Source organism: Scomber scombrus, chromosome 16 (assembly GCF_963691925.1).
Source record: "Scomber scombrus chromosome 16, fScoSco1.1, whole genome shotgun sequence".
Lineage (NCBI taxonomy): Eukaryota > Metazoa > Chordata > Actinopteri > Scombriformes > Scombridae > Scomber > Scomber scombrus.
In genome coordinates, this window is record NC_084985.1 from 943,747 (window position 1) to 960,103 (window position 16,357).

A 16,357-nucleotide genomic window follows, 5' to 3' on the forward strand; every position below is an offset into this window, starting at 1 on the left:
GTAAACTCCATTTCTCTTCCTACTGGACTTGTGCACAAGACAGTATACTGTTTCCATTTCTGCACTGGCTTCATAACATTTAGTTTATTGCAGTAGATTACAACAGTTTGAGCAGAGAAAGGTGGAAGAAAGCTGCATCTAACTCTAAACAAGCTGTCAAAGACAATAAAGAGAACAACACTCACATGAATCTGTGCACCACTGTTTTTGTTGAGTTTCTTCTTCTTCTTCTTCCATTAAAATGCTGCGCTACTGCCTAGGGTTGCAACAACGAATTGTTAAAAATAGATATAATTTGATTATTAAAAGTGTCGCGCGATTAATCCGTCACTTGCACATTGACTTCACGCACAGAGTCGAGCAGAGCGTGGCGGAGGTAGAGGGGAGCCAGTCATTTAAAAGGAAATGAAACAAGTGAAACATGGCAGAGGCGGAGAAAGCGGTTCGACTGAAAACTTCAAATGTGTGGGAGCGATTCACACTACATGAACTAGAAAGTGTGTTAGTTGCAAGCCCTGCACCTGAAACAAAAACATGCTTCATCAATGAGGAGGAAGGGAGTTCAACAGAAGGGCAAGTCACTACAAAATCCCACGTTTGTTCCGTTTTAAAGTCAGGAAACTTTTTCCTTCCTTCCTCTTTTCCTTTCTCTTTCCCTCCCTCATTCCTTTTTCCTCCCTCCCTCCTACCTTCCTTCCTTCCTTCTTTCTTTCCTCCGCCCTTCCTTCGTCCCTTCCTTCTTTCCTTTCCTCCCTTCCTTCCACCCTCCTTTCCTTCCTTCCTTCCTTCCTTCCTACCTTCCTTCTTTCCCTCCTTCCTTCCCTTACTTCCTACCTCCATCCTTTCCTTCTTTTTTCCTCCCTTCCATCCTTCCTTTCTTCCTTCCTTGACTCGAGGACAACAGGAGGGTTAAACTAACATTAGCATTAGCTAGTTAATGACAGTGGTTGACCGACTAATCTTTCAATTTGTCGTCATCATATTTTGTGATTAATCAGTAAATTAATAGTTATTTCATCCATAAAATGTCAGAATATGGTGAACATGTTCAGCTTCCTCAAATGACTTTTTTGTGTGGTGTTTTGTCCACAACACAAAGATATTAACTTCACTGTCACCCTCTCATTTGCACCTCACATTCAACACATCACCCGGACTGCCTTCTTCCACCTCAGAAACATCTCCAGACTCCGCCCATCACTGTCCCAATCCAGCACCGAAATCCTGGTTCATTCATTTGTCACTTACTGCAATGCCCTCCTCACCGGACTCCCCGCCAAACTCATCAACAGACTACAAATCATTCAAAACTCACCCGCACCAAATCATCTGACCACATCTCCTATCCTCACACATCTTCACTGGCTCCCGGTACAATACCAGAACCTCCTCCTCACATACAAAGCTCTCCACCATCGAGCCCCTTCTTACCTCTGCGACCTCCTCCAGGACTACAGCCCCACCCTCCGCTCAACCTCTGCTGGTCTACTAACCCTAACCCCACATCACGCCTCAGCACCATGGGGCCCGAGCCTTCAGCTGCTCAGCACCCAGACTATGGAACCCCCCCCTGCCCCCCCCAACCCCTCCCCCACACATAAGACAGTCAGACTCCATCACAACATTCAAATCCAAACTCAAAACACAACTGTTCAAACAGGCATACTCACTCTGACACTGTTTATTTTTTATATTTCTTGTTGTTCCTTTTATTCTTTGTAAGGTGACCGTGGGTGACTTGAAAGGCGCCATCTAAATAAAATGTATAATTATTATTATTATTATTATTATTATAGAAGAATAGAGACAACCGGAAATAATCATATTTTAAAAAGCTGGAATCAATAATTTGGACATTAAAACAAAACTCAACACGACCAATATAAACCAAAATAGTTGGCGATTAATTTAGTAGTTGACAACTTATTGATTCATTGACTGATCGCTGCGACTCTACACAGAATAATCCAGTTTATATTAATTATTATATATTAACATTTGAGAAACTGGAACACTGTAACTGAACTTTTTCTTCATTTCTTTGCTAATAAAATAATTGAAAGATAATTTTTTCTATTGATTGTTTAAGTTCTACATGAAGTTTAAAAGTTGATCACAACATCATTACATCACTTCCTGTTTGGTAGCATAGACGTATGATTCAAAGTATGAATGTAGAGCTGCAACAAACTGTTTTTATTACTGATTCATCTGTGGATTATTTTCTTGATTAATCAATAAGTTTAATTTATAAAATGTCAGAAAATGGTGAAAGTGCTGATCACTGTTTCCCAAAGCCCAAAGCAATGTGCTCAGATGTCTGTTTACTGTCATAACGACTAAATAACCCAGAAATTATTCATATTTAATGAGGTGGAATCAGAGAATTTGGACTTTTTCTTTTTTTTAAAGACTCCAAACAATAAATGATTAAAGTATTTGTTGATTAATTTAGTAGTTAACAACTTATTGATTCATTGACTGATGGCTGCAACTCTACATGAATTAATCATTTTCTATGTGTATTTATTGTCCGTAAGTGAAGCTACTACACACTCTGAGTCCATGACACATTTCCCCTAGAGGACAATAAAGTATATTTTATTCTATTCTATCATAAAATTAAACTGTTGCAGCTTTGTCCACAGTTTTAAACACTTTACATTTGTTTTACTTTCATTTTTAAAAGCATCTTACTCTGAAACTGTTATTAGTTTATAAACTATCAGACCAACTTCCTGTTTCTGCAGCTGACAATCAGATATTTCACTGTGAGTTTGTTTTAATATCATGATGACTAAACCAAAGAGGCTGCAGTGAGTCACACAGAGAACACTTTAACAACTAAAACCCAACATGCACAGAGACTAAATAAAGCTTCTACCAGACTAACATTAGCTTAGCTCTCCCTGCAGCCTTTCTGTGTTTTCAGCAGTAAAATCCGCACAAACCTTCAGTTCTCAGCTTCGTTTCAGGGTTTGAAACATGCAACACTTCCCGGTGTCGGTCCATCTCTCCTCCTCCTCTACACTGAATGCTGCCGTTTCTCTGCGCTTATTTACAGCCAGGCAGCGGATTCACTGCGCTCACTGCTCGCATCCTGAAAGCAGGAAACTAAGACTTCCGGGTACAGGTTGCACGATGAAAGCGTCTCCTGCGGTCTGTTTCCCGTTTTTAATATTCAGACATAAAAATGCATGCTGAAGGAAAACCGCTGCAGTCATAACGACTTGAAATAATGCAGAATAATGGAGGTGTGCACTAAAGTTAAACCGGAAATGCTTCCCGACGCTGGAGTCTGATGGTTAAGGGGAAATTAAATTGCATCATAAATAATAATAATTAGAGGCTGATTCAATATTTATTCACCACACTTCTAACATCAAGTTATATATAATAGCAAACAGGCTTAGGGTTGTTTTTTTTACACTTTCATTAGTTAAAATAAATTCAAACCATCAACCATCAATAAAGTCATTAATGTTCATCAATTTAACATTCCAGCAAAATTCAGTTAAAATAAAAAATAAAACACTAAATAATTACAGACATAAACAAACTAAAAATAAATAGATTTTTAAAAATACTTGTTTACATAAGTGAGTGATAAGTGTCGAAACAGTAAGAAGACACTTTTGTGGTTCCTTCATATGTTATGACATCATAAAGTGATGGAATTTCCTGAACTTCATAAGTTTATGACATCATTATGACATCATATCTTGGGCTTTTTGATAAAGACTGCTCCATCAGGTCAAATTGACTGTTGGTGTGTAACACAGTGATAACTCTGATATCAGGCAAATCGTTTGAAGAACATTTTTATCTGTTGAAGACATTAACTAAGTGGTTGGTTGGTATTAAAATAACAATGGAAACACAAACAGAAACAGCACAAGACCCGCCTGAAGACGCTGCCATGGAGACCAAAGATGATGAACCTATAGATATTAAAAATATGTTCACTTGTGAAGACATTCCTCTGATTGTGCAGCTGTTCCGAGAGGCGGATGCTGATGGCAGCGGAGGGTTGGACACTGATGAATTTTGTGTTGCACTGCAGCAGTTCTACGGAGCTGTGAATACAGAAGACCTCATTGCACTTCATATGCAGATTGACGTAAACTGTGATGGAACTGTGGACCTCGATGAACTACTGAACTTTGTGTTGACTAAAAATACGGCAACAGCAAACATAAATTTGAGCAAACATACATTTCCCAAAACAATAAACGTAGTCCCTGTGGATCACTATAAATCAATAGTTAAAATGATTTTTCGTCCATTTGAGGATAGCAGTAAACAAACTGGTGGTTCTGAGCTTTCAGTGGCACCAATAAGGCCCTACCAGAAAGGTCAGTACCTCTCAGTCAGCTCTGATGGACTCTTCAGCTTTTGGTCTGACAGCTTTCATCAGTCATGCCCAGTCAGACTCAACAAAGTACAAACAAAACTTCCTTTTTCGCACAGGAGCAAAATGTATGTAAATGACATGGTGTACATCCGTGAACTCAAAGAGGTTGCCATCGCGACCTATGACAGGGAACTGACATTCTTCACCTGCAATGAATTCCCTGACTTATTTCAACATAAATACTCTTTAATATTTGAGGAAAACATAGTGAATACCATGAACTACTGGTCCAATGGCACTAAAGCAGTTTTTTCCTTTGGTGACACAAAAGGCTTTTTGTTTGTATTTGTCAGTAATAACATAAAGAGCAAAGGCCTCTTCTGCAAAAATGCGTTTGAGAAAATCACTCTGCGGGAGTATCCAACTGTTTATGTGTCATCCCTGTTAAAAAACTCTTCTGAAGACTTTCTGTGTATTAAAATTCCCATCTTTGATGAAATATGTCATCAAGTTCAATACTTTCAATCACTGGATTCTTTTGCCATCTGTGGTAGTTCATTCACAACAATGGTACTCATTCCCCTGCCAAAGTCACCCAAAGCCAAAATCAATAAAAAACTCTTCAAGAGCTGTAAAGGGCATGGATTCTTCACCTGCATTGAATACTGCCCCTCAATTAAGTATCTGGTGACTGGTGGTACAGATGGCGCACTGCGGGGCTGGTATCCCCATGACACTGTTTGCAAAAAGATCGCTACGGGACACATCAAACCAATCAGCTGTATCACAGTTAATGTGAGAAACAAAATACTCCACAGTATATCTGTGGACAAAAATCTACGCTTGTGGTGTGAGGAAAGCTGGGCGTGCCTGCAAAGCATCCAGGTAGAATTATTGACACAAGCCCCAATCTCCACTGTTTGCTATAATCTACACAACAATGAGTTAGTCCTGGCTAACACAGATATGGGAACATTTCTGGGAAGAGGAACAGATCTTTTTATAAGTATGTTAACATCCCATGACCAGCCCTTGTGCGGTGCTCTCTACCACAGCATATTCAAGCAAGTCATCTCTGTTTGCCTGTCTGGTGTGGTGATAGTTTGGGATATCTTAACAGGAACGGACATCGTGAAGTTCAAAGTCACTCCAGATCATTACATTGGGTTCACCGCCTTTTCATTTGATGGAACACAACGCAGACTAATCACAGTTTCTGACCAAGGGAAAGTGAGACTGTGGAACTTCAGCAATGGAGCAGAGCTTTCCGCTCTTCCTGTGACCGTGCAAAAGGAGGTGACAGGTATTGTCTCCATAAACGACAGGGTGTTTGTGTCTGGATGGAATTCAAAGGTAATTTTTGATCTTGATTTAGAGGAAGTTGACAACAGAGTTTTGGAGCATGACCATTTAAGTGACATTTCCTCCATGAGCGCACACGAAGCCAGACTGTTTACTGCCTCAAGCAATGGTAACATAGTTATTTGGGATGCTGAAACTGCTGAGGTTACCTATTGGCTTGACACCACTACCGACCCTCGAACACACATGGCAGACAGAAAGACTCAAGGCTATATAAAGAGTGCACCTGAGAGTCAACAAAAGAAACCCACTGGGAAAGGTCCTGAACATAAAGACGCTACAGCTCTAACTGATGAGAGGAATGATATGAATACCTGTCTTTTTATTCTATGCCTGCAGACCAGGACGCCCACTGCCAACACAGCCACACTGCTGACTTCTGAAAATAACTGCATCTGTGCTTGGTCTATTATTAGCACAGGTGGTCTGTTAGGAAAGTTCAGGGCAGTGCTTGGTGAAGGTGATGTCATTACCACCATGTCAACTGATTCCAAAGAGACGATACTTCTGACTGGGAGCAGTACTGGAAAGGTTTATCTGTGGGACATTCAGTCGTTTGGGTTTAGAAAAAAAGAAGATCCTCAAGGGCCATTTGAGGTTATAAAAAACTGGCAAGTCTCACTGTATCAACCACATCTGCTGGGGTCCTGGAGAGCTCATGAAATGAAGGTGATGAGTGTTAAGTGTGACTCTACATGTGAAAAGATAATTACTGCGTCATTGGACAGCAATGTCACTTTATGGACAAACACAGGCCAGTGCATAGGCATCTTTGGCAAACATGAGTGGGATGCTGAGCAAATCAGCCTTATAGAGAATACTGGCAAGGAGGAGGCACTGGAACCAGACACAGAAACAAAAGAAAGTTCGCAGGTGAAAATCCCTGAGTCACCAACGCAACCACCCCAAAGTCTAAAGTCACCACAAGATTTTACAGGCCTCATTAGCAGAAGTATAGAAGCAACCACAATACGTGAGCCTAGGCCAATACTAAATCAACAACAGATATCTAAACTATGTAAACAGATGCTCTCAATCACACCATCACTTAATATATTAAAAAACAAAAGGAACATTTTATGTTCAATGAACAAAAATGACGAGGACTCTGCAGGGAAATTCGCCGGTGAGTTCAAGCAGGGTTCAGAAAATATATCAACAATATGTCCGCCAAAGACCTCGACCGGCCTCGACTGTGGTAACACTACAAACATGAAGGCGGAGGAGGAGTAATGTTGGATGAGTGCTGGATGTTGGATGAGTGCTGGATGTTGGATGAATGTTGGATGAGTGCTGGATGTTGGATGTTGGATGAGTGCTGGATGTTGGATGAGTGCTGGATGAGTGCTGGATGTTGGATGAGTGTTGAATGAGTGTTGAATGAGTGTTGGATGAGTGTTGGATGAGTGCTGGATGTTGGATGAGTGTTGGATGTTGAATGAGTGCTGGATGTTGGATGAGTGTTGGATGTTGAATGAGTGCTGGATGTTGGATGAGTGCTGGATGTTGGATGAGTGTTGGATGTTGAATGAGTGCTGGATGTTGGATGAGTGCTGGATGTTGGATGAGTGTTGGATGTTGAATGAGTGCTGGATGTTGGATGAGTGCTGGATGTTGGATGAATGTTGGATGAGTGCTGGATGAGTGTTGGATGAATGATGGATGTTGGATGAGTGCTGGATGTTGGATGAATGTTGGATGAGTGCTGGATGTTGGATGAATGCTGGATGTTGGATGAGTGCTGGATGTTGGATGAGTGCTGGATGCTGGATGAGTGCTGGATGAGTGTTGGATGTTGGATGAATGCTGGATGTTGAACGAACAGTTGTGTATTCTGGGTTTCCCCCTGAGAACACAACTGATTTCATGCAAGCAGTGACAGGTGACAGTGTGTATAATTGTACACTCTGCATCAGTGCAGTCAGAATAACATGAAACAACTATGTTATGATAACCGCAAATAAAAAACTAACTGTCATGTACAGTGTGTTAATTGACTCCGATGTTTATAAAAGCAATATTAGGGTCAGACAGACCTCATCAGTCATTAACTAATGTTTACTCTTTCTTCACTAGCAGAAGTCTGGCATTACTATTAAGTTTATTTTTTTGTGACATATTCAGATGTTTTTTTCATTATCACCTAAAAAGCAAAAAAATACTCACCCTATACCAGGGGCGTCAAACATGCGGCCCGTGGGCCAGAACTGGCCCGCCAAGGGGTCCAATCCGGCCCACTTTCCTTCATGTCTTCTTTTCCTTCCTTCCATCTTTACTTCCTGTCTTCTTTCCTTCCTGTCTTCCTTTTCCTACTTCCTTCCTTTCTTCGTTCCTTCCATCTTGTCTTCTCTTCCATCTGCCTTTCCTTCCTTCCTTCCATCTTTCCTTCCTGTCTTCTTTTCCTTCTTTCCTTTCATCAGTCCTTCCGTCCTTCTCGTCTTTTTTTCTCCTTCCTTCCTTCCATCTTCCATCTTTGTAGTTTGTTTTCGGATCTTGCTGTTAAATGTTTGATGTTAATACAAAACTCAACTCTAACAATTTCAAATTAACAGCCAATAGACATAATCTCTTCATTTCCTGACTTTTATTGTGAAACATTTGCAGTCATACCAAACACTACGATGAATCAAGGCTGAAAACGGCAGTATTGTGTCACTTTGAACCCTGTAAAACAAACCAGGTTCATTTATTGATAATATTCTCCTCACACTAAGTGTATAAGAGTAGATCATCAACATTTTGAAGAGCTGTCTAACAGTACCAATAATGGGTTTCTAGAGTGTGAATACAGACAGGTGTCACAACATCAAAACAAAACAGATCTGCGGTACTCCGGGTATAGACATTAACAACATTGTGATTTACAGCACAGTCAAATATCTCATAATAATCAGATTCAGCTGCAAAACCCAAGTACAAAAAAGGAGGATGTTGCCTAAATATTAACATTGCTGCTTACTGTGATAAATAAAAGTTTGATTACAGTTGGTTAATACCCTCCTGCTGGGAAATCACCATCCTCACCATTATGACTTCTCATCACCATCAAGAACAAGTTCATTGTCGTGACCTCGCTGTCAGAGCTGGGTGAGAGACTCCCATCCGGCAGCACAGGACTGTCCTTCCCTGAAGCAGAGGATGATGGAAGCAGAGGTCCTTTTCACAGATAATCCAAAACCTCTCAGTCTTTATCGTATCCTTGTCCAGACTGTCCCAAGTGGCAACCACCGAGCTAGAGCTGCTGCTTTTACCACATTACCATGGTAACGCGTTCACATCACACTCAAAGCAGAATCAGCATCTCAGGTGATGAGACATTAGTTATTCCCTCAGGCTTGACATAAAGAATGAAGTGCTAACACATTTAGAGAAATAGACATTTATACAACAGACTACTCCAAGAATAAATGCATTTAAAAACTTTACTTCATTGGTCCAAATATAAGTTGGTTGTTTTCCTGGAAATACATCTCATATTCAGGATCTAGACTACTAGATTACTTGTTCACAACATCAGATATTCATTTAGAGCCTGGTAGCAGAGTGTGTGAGTATTACAGGTGTTGGAAAAGGTAGGGTCATCTACTTATCAGGATTGCCTTATATTTGGGCCAATAAGGAATTTAGGAACCAATTATTTCATTTATAACATCTGAGGTTTAAATTATTATTATTATATTTTTATATCAGTTAGAATCAATACAAGCAGTCCACAAGCTGGCGGCGTGTTGGGTGGGGGCATTTAAGTTACACTACCTCCAGCTGTGTATTCTTTATCTATGTCTCCAGTCATCCACTGATTGTAGGTATCATGCAGACTCTGCTTGAAGGGCTGGTTCCATATCAGATCGGGGTCTTGGATATATTTAATGCGGCCTCCCAGGATCACTGCTGCTGTGATATTTTAGCCATATTTCAGTTCAGCTCTGGTGGCAGCGGGATCCTGGAGTCCTACCAGGCGGGGGAGTTCCGGTCCTCTGAATGATGCCAAAAGGACTTCCGTCTCTATACAAGTCAATGGAGAATTCACCAACTTCTCACTTGATTTCTAACCTCAGTAAACGTTTTCAAAATGTGTTTATGGTCTCAATCGCTAGTTTAAAACCTTCTTCAATGCAGTATGATGTTCATTTGGGACATTTTGGCCTCCCTGATTTTATATGTGACCATAAAGCAGGGTATGCATTAGGGCGTGGCTACGTGGTGATTGACAGGTTGATTGGTTCACAGGTTCAGGAGGGCGCCTCATGCTCCTCCTGATGCCCATATAAGTAGAATCCCTGTTTTTATTTTTCCCAGCATGCACCTGAAATTTTCAAGATGGCGCTGCTCAGATCCGATACTATTGGCCTCCGAGCAGCAGTCCACAAACCAAGGGGTGACGTCACGGATGTTACGTCCATTTCTTATATACAGTCTATGAGTCCTACACAGGACCTGCAGAGTGAAGCTGAGTTCTCTTATCACAGACTGCAGTGACAGTATCATTCATCTGGTGGTGATCACTGTGCCGAAGATGTGCTGCTGCATTGCCTTCACTTCACAAACAGTCCATTTGAAGACGATATACTGCTTGAGTTTGGGCTCGTCGGCCTTGGCAGCGAGGTGGCTTGACGTTGAAGTGAGAGATCGTGGCGCTGTAAGAACCTTTGTAGCCAACCTCTACTAGCCACAAACATCTTGCCTCCATCACTCACTGAGGGGTAGATCTCCAACGCTTTAGTTTTGATCATTTTTCTTGATACTCTGATATGTTTGTCCTGCATTGAGTAAATCCACTCTGAAAGCCGTCTCTCTAGCTCCAGGCTAACTTTCTTCCTCCCGCCTCCACCTAGCCGCGCTCTCCTCTTGTCCGCTAACAGCAGCTCACTCTTCTGTTTTTTCCAGTATCTGATTCTTTTCGGGTCAATGTCAAAGTGCTTTGCAGCTTTCTCTCCTGAATGTTCCTCCGCATATAGCAAAACTCTCTCTTTAAATTTGACATCAAACCTCCGTCTGTGGACCATTTCCCCCGTGTGTGTTCTCATCAGATGATCCTTGTCAGTATTACTTTGCATATCACTTTCATCATCATTCTCCAGAGAGCTTACACCTGCCTGAGGTTCACTGATCTCCTTCCAACAATCACTGTAATCAGTCTCAGTTTCTAAAGCTTTATCATAAGGAGCTGGCTTTAAATGACTATCTGGATCCACATTGCTGGTTGATTCTGATCCTGTATGAATGTTACTGTTAGTCATTTCACTTACATTGCTGCCATTTGTTTTCTTTCCTGTGTGGATTCTCATCGTTGAGTTTCCCTTGTGAGAATTATTTTTGCCACAATAGGAGCAGCTAAATGGTTTCTCTTCTGTGCGCATTCTCATTTCTGTGTTCAGATGTGGCTTGCAGACAAATGTTTGACCACATTCAGAGCAGCTTAATGATCTCTGAACAGCGTTACAGCTCACATCACCTAAAGGAGTGTTTAGGAATGGCTGAGGTTTCCTAGTCTCTTTATAGTCATCATCACTGTCATCAGTCTCAGAAGAGTCTGAAGTCTTGTCATCAGTATCAGGTTGTAAATGTCTATATGGATGTGAGTTCCTGTCTGCTTCTGATCCTCCACAGTCCTCTCCATCAGCTTCTGTTTTTATCTCCTCAGTTAGTGTTTGATGAAGCTGTGAGGACTGAGGTTTCTCTTTGTCATCTTCACTCATCACAGAAACAAGGGTGAAAGTAAACTTGGTGATATCAGCCTCCTGGCCTCCTAGTCCTTGAAGCTGATCTCCCTCCTGACTGGTCCAGACTTCCTCCTGTTCCTCTTTAATATGTGAAGGATCTGGTTCCTCCTGGTCCAGACTGGAGCTCCTCTCCTGCGCCTGAGGGTGAACCTCTTGTATACTCTCCAACAGCTGCTGAACATCTGCAGGAGACTCTGAAATACAGACAAAGATATTATGGAAACACTTTTCAAGCCAAGCGGGATCATTTTGGGATAATTATTTCATGAGCTTCTTAGTAGCAGCTGCTGACTGTTGGCCAGATAACAACATGAAATTGTTGGAAGCTCTGTGCGTGGTTAGTGGTGGCTTAATGTAAAAGAGGACTTGGATGTGGATAGTGCTGAAATGATAAATCAATCACACAACAGATAATTGATTAATTGTGGGGGCGTTTAAGTTATTTATGAAGCAAAAACACTTTCTATCTTCAGGGTCCAGTTCCTAAAAAGTAACAGAATATCATTATTATCATTATGTTTTATTCTTTTATAAGTGAGACCCCATGGATCACCCGGCTTTGCCTCAACTGCTGAGTTTTATGATGGTTAGCATCCCTGCCATCTGCTGGACTGTCCCTTGTTCATTGGCTCCCTATCAAATCCTGCATTGACTTTAAGATTCTCCTCCTTCCCAACCTGGCACCATCATATCTCTCTGAACTGATTCACATCTACACACCTTCCCGAACTCTCCGATCCTCCTCTTCCAACCAACTCTTTGCCCCATCTGCCAACTTAACTACCATCATGGGGTCAAGAGCCTTCAGCCGATCTGCCCCCCGCCTCAGGAACTCTCTCCCACCAGACATTCACACTTCGGACTCTGTTTCCACCTTTAAATCCCGCCTGAAAACGCTCCTATTCAGAGCTGCATACTCTGTCTCACACTAACTATGCATCACGTTCTTGTTTATTTATTGTACTGATGCTTTATAGTCACATTCATATTTATTCTTTATCTTTGCACTAAATGTTACCTGATTTATATTGTTTGATGTACTGTTGTCGTGTTTTTGTGCCTTGTAAGGCGCCTTTAAATAAAATGCATTATTATTATTATTATTATTATTATTATTATTGTCCCATCTATTCCAGCATTGTGTGAAAAAGAGGAAGATGGAAATATTCATAAATATAGCTGCATCTAGCGGCAAGGCTGCATTCGGACCCCCAGGGGCCCCTGGGCACTGAAGCTCATGTCCCCCGAAACAACTTTTATTTTATTCTTATGACGCTACTGTCGGGTGGAAACCTTGTAATTCCATATTTTGTTTAGGACATACTATGTTCCTGACAGTGATCATAATTATCAACATCAAGAGAATGAGTCAAGCCCTGTGTCATATTTCATTGAGGGCCCCTTTCTGCTCAAGGGACTCAGATCCAGCCATGAATATCAGTGTATCCCAGTAACCAGAACTATGTGTGAAAGAGGCTTAAAGGTGTGCACACAAACCGCCACCTTTGTCTTAAATAAAACCCCTAAATATAACTCTAATATCTACTGTGTATTATATAAAGAGCTTTAAAGTTGTGTTTAAATCTAAAATGACTAAATTGAAGAGCCTGATCTCTCAGAAATACGTGACGGTGGCACGACTTCTTAACACTGAATTTCGTGATGGGACACGTAATGTGTCAAATTAACGTGTCCCCATCACTGAATCCTCAACAACGTCACGTAGTGGGCGGTAATTAATACTGTTTTCTAATCTATAAATCTTTTATTTAATCGTTATTTTTAATAGTCATTGAACTGAATTTATTATAGTGCATTAAATATGATTTTCTGTTGTCTAAAATAACAGGTTGTGTATGATATAACTGTCATGTTGGTGTAATGAGGTAGTTATTATATTTATTAGCTGGACTTTACCTTTACGTTATTAAAAAGGGAAATACTGTCCTCTTTTAGCATTTTACCACATGAATAATAATATAATCAATAGTTTTATAGGCTTATTAGAATGAACCACCAAAGAGGATTCCCATTGATTTTACATTGGTGTTGTTTCTGTGATGAAATTGAAGCTTTAATTCCAAACACTGCTGCATGCTGTGGTGTCTCCATGTTGAGCTCAGAGAGAGAATAAGATGTAAAGAGAACAAACCTGCTCTGTGTAGATGAAGATAAGATGTAATAAGATGTAAAGAGAACAAACCTGCTCTGTGTAGATGAAGATAAGATGTAATAAGATGTAAAGAGAACAAACCTGCTCTGTGTAGATGAAGATAAGATGTAATAAGATGTAAAGAGAACAAACCTGCTCTGTGTAGATGAAGATAAGATGTAATAAGATGTAAAGAGAACAAACCTGCTCTGTGTAGATGAAGTTGAGGCTTGAAAACAGCGTCCAGTAGTTTGCGTTGTCGCTCGTTCTCCTCTTTAGATCGAGAAAGTTCCTCCTCGTACTCTGCTATCGTTCTTTCAAACAGCACAAATATCTCTTCAGCAGCCGCAGTTAGTCTCTGATTCACCGACGCTCTCAGCATTTGGACTTTAGACATTTTTAAACACGATCACAGAAACTTTTCCTCTGTTTAGTCTCCATCAGTCTGCTGCTGAGCTCCGTCACTTTATGAGACTCTGATCACAACCTAAACACTAGTTTAATAAAGAAAACCTCTTCCTGTTTTTAATTCTTCTTTGTGTTTATTAGCGGATCGCAAACCAGCTTCAAAGCGTCATACCGCCACCTGCTGGTTAGATTCAGACATTACACCATCTGACTACTGGTCTATAGAAAGAGACAAAATACGGTTGAACCCTTTATAGGTCTGCTCCGTCATGATATCTGCTCAGAAACTAAATCTATTGAACTCATTTAACTTTTAGGTCAATCTTTAGCACGTGTATGAGGAATGTGATGCACAGACAGACCATCAGATTGTGTTATGGAGACATTTTTGAAGCTGACTTTCATTTTTTTATCATCCGTACTTCCTTCCTTTCTTCCATCCTTCTTTTCTTCCTACCTTACTTCCTTCCTTCCTTTCTTCTTACCTTCCTTCCTTCCTTCCTTCATTCAATTCTTCCTTCCTTCCTTCCTTCCATCCTTCCTTTCTTCCAACATTCCTATCCATCCATCCTTACTTCCTTCCTTCCTTCCTTCCTTCCTTCCTTCGAGTCATCCGTCCTTCCTTCCCTCCTTCTTTCTTTCCTTCCTTCTTTCCTTCCTTCCTTCCATCCTTCCTTCTTTCCATCCTTCTTCCCTTCCTTCCTTCGGTATGTAATGCACAAGCAGACCATCAGATTGTGTTATGGTTGCTATAGATACAGGTTGTTCTATGGTTGCTATAGATACAGGTTGTGTTATGGTTGCTATAGATACAGGTTGTTCTATGGTTGCTATAGATACAGGTTGTTCTATGGTTGCTATAGATACAGGTTGTTCTATGGTTGCTATAGATACAGGTTGTGTTATGGTTGCTATAGATACAGGTTGTGTTATGGTTGCTATAGATACAGGTTGTGTTATGGTTGCTATAGATACAGGTTGTGTTATGGTTGCTATAGATACAGGTTGTTCTATGGTTGCTATAGGTACAGGTTGTGTTATGGTTGCTATAGATACAGGTTGTGTTATGGTTGCTATAGATACAGGTTGTTCTATGGTTGCTATAGATACAGGTTGTGTTATGGTTGCTATAGATACAGGTTGTTCTATGGTTGCTATAGGTACAGGTTGTGTTATGGTTGCTATAGATACAGGTTGTGTTATGGTTGCTATAGATACAGGTTGTTCTATGGTTGCTATAGATACAGGTTGTGTTATGGTTGCTATAGATACAGGTTGTTCTATGGTTGCTATAAATACAGGTTGTTCTATGGTTGCTATAGATACAGGTTGTGTTATGGTTGCTATAGATACAGGTTGTTCTATGGTTGCTATAGATACAGGTTGTGTTATGGTTGCTATAGATACAGGTTGTGCTTTAGTGTATAAATGAAGAATAACACAAATCACTGCTGACATCAGAGATCCTGCTGGAGACATTTTTGAAGTTGACTTTCATTTTTTCATCTTCCTTCCTTCCTTCCTCCCTTCCTTCTTTCCTTCCTTTCTTCCTTCCATCCTTCTTTCCTTCTTCCTCCCTCCTTTCCTTCTTTCTTCCTCATTTCCTTCCTTCTTCCTCCCTTCCTTCTTTCCTCCTTTACTTCCTTCTTCCTCCTTCCTTCTTTCCTTCCATCTTTCCTTCCATCTTTCCTTCTTTCCTTGACTCAAGGACAACAGGAGGGTTAGATACATGTGTTACAAGGTGTAAAATGTATTGTGATTTATGGCCTCTTACTGACACCTATTGTCAAGAATACCACATTACATGTAAAAGTTACAGGTCAAACTTGCTGTGAAAGGTTTAGTAACCCATCCTCTGCTGCATTGATCAGGTCTGTGTCTGTTGGAGTAATATTCAAAAAGACACTTGACCAGCGTGTGTCTGCTTTCTCTGACGTGCTTTACAATTTAACGAAGGACGAAAATGAGACTTTCTTCTACAGCAGTCTTATAAACATACGGACACCTATTAGAGGTTGTAGTAGCACTATTTAGATCAGTTTCTGATGGTATTTATAATTAATACATTAACATGCAAGTGAATATCCCTAATTATACAAAATGATTGGTAATGTCATTCATAATACTCAGAACAACAGAGCAGAAGTCAGCTGGAACATACTAATCAGATCATTAAGGCTCTCACACTTCATTATTTCCTAACATGAAGTTTAAGAGACAAAACCTGTAAATGAAACACAAAACTATTCACTTTATTCAGTCACTTTTATTTCAAGATCATAGCTCATGACAAAAAAACATGAACAATTATAAAAGCAGCATCTATATTACACACAACAGTAATCATCACCATCACTC

General features: G+C 40.4%; 1 protein-coding gene across 1 annotated transcript; it reads left to right on the top strand.

The window, feature by feature from the left end:
• The first annotated feature begins 3,871 nt into the window (after nt 1-3,871).
• On the top strand, nt 3,872-9,701 carry LOC133996738 (WD repeat-containing protein on Y chromosome-like). The gene is made up of 3 exons (XM_062436359.1): nt 3,872-6,589; nt 8,767-8,869; nt 9,523-9,701. Exons 1-3 carry the CDS (start codon nt 3,872-3,874, stop codon nt 9,699-9,701), a joined length of 3,000 nt encoding a protein of 999 aa, XP_062292343.1.
• Nucleotides 9,702-16,357: the final 6,656 nt, after the last annotated feature.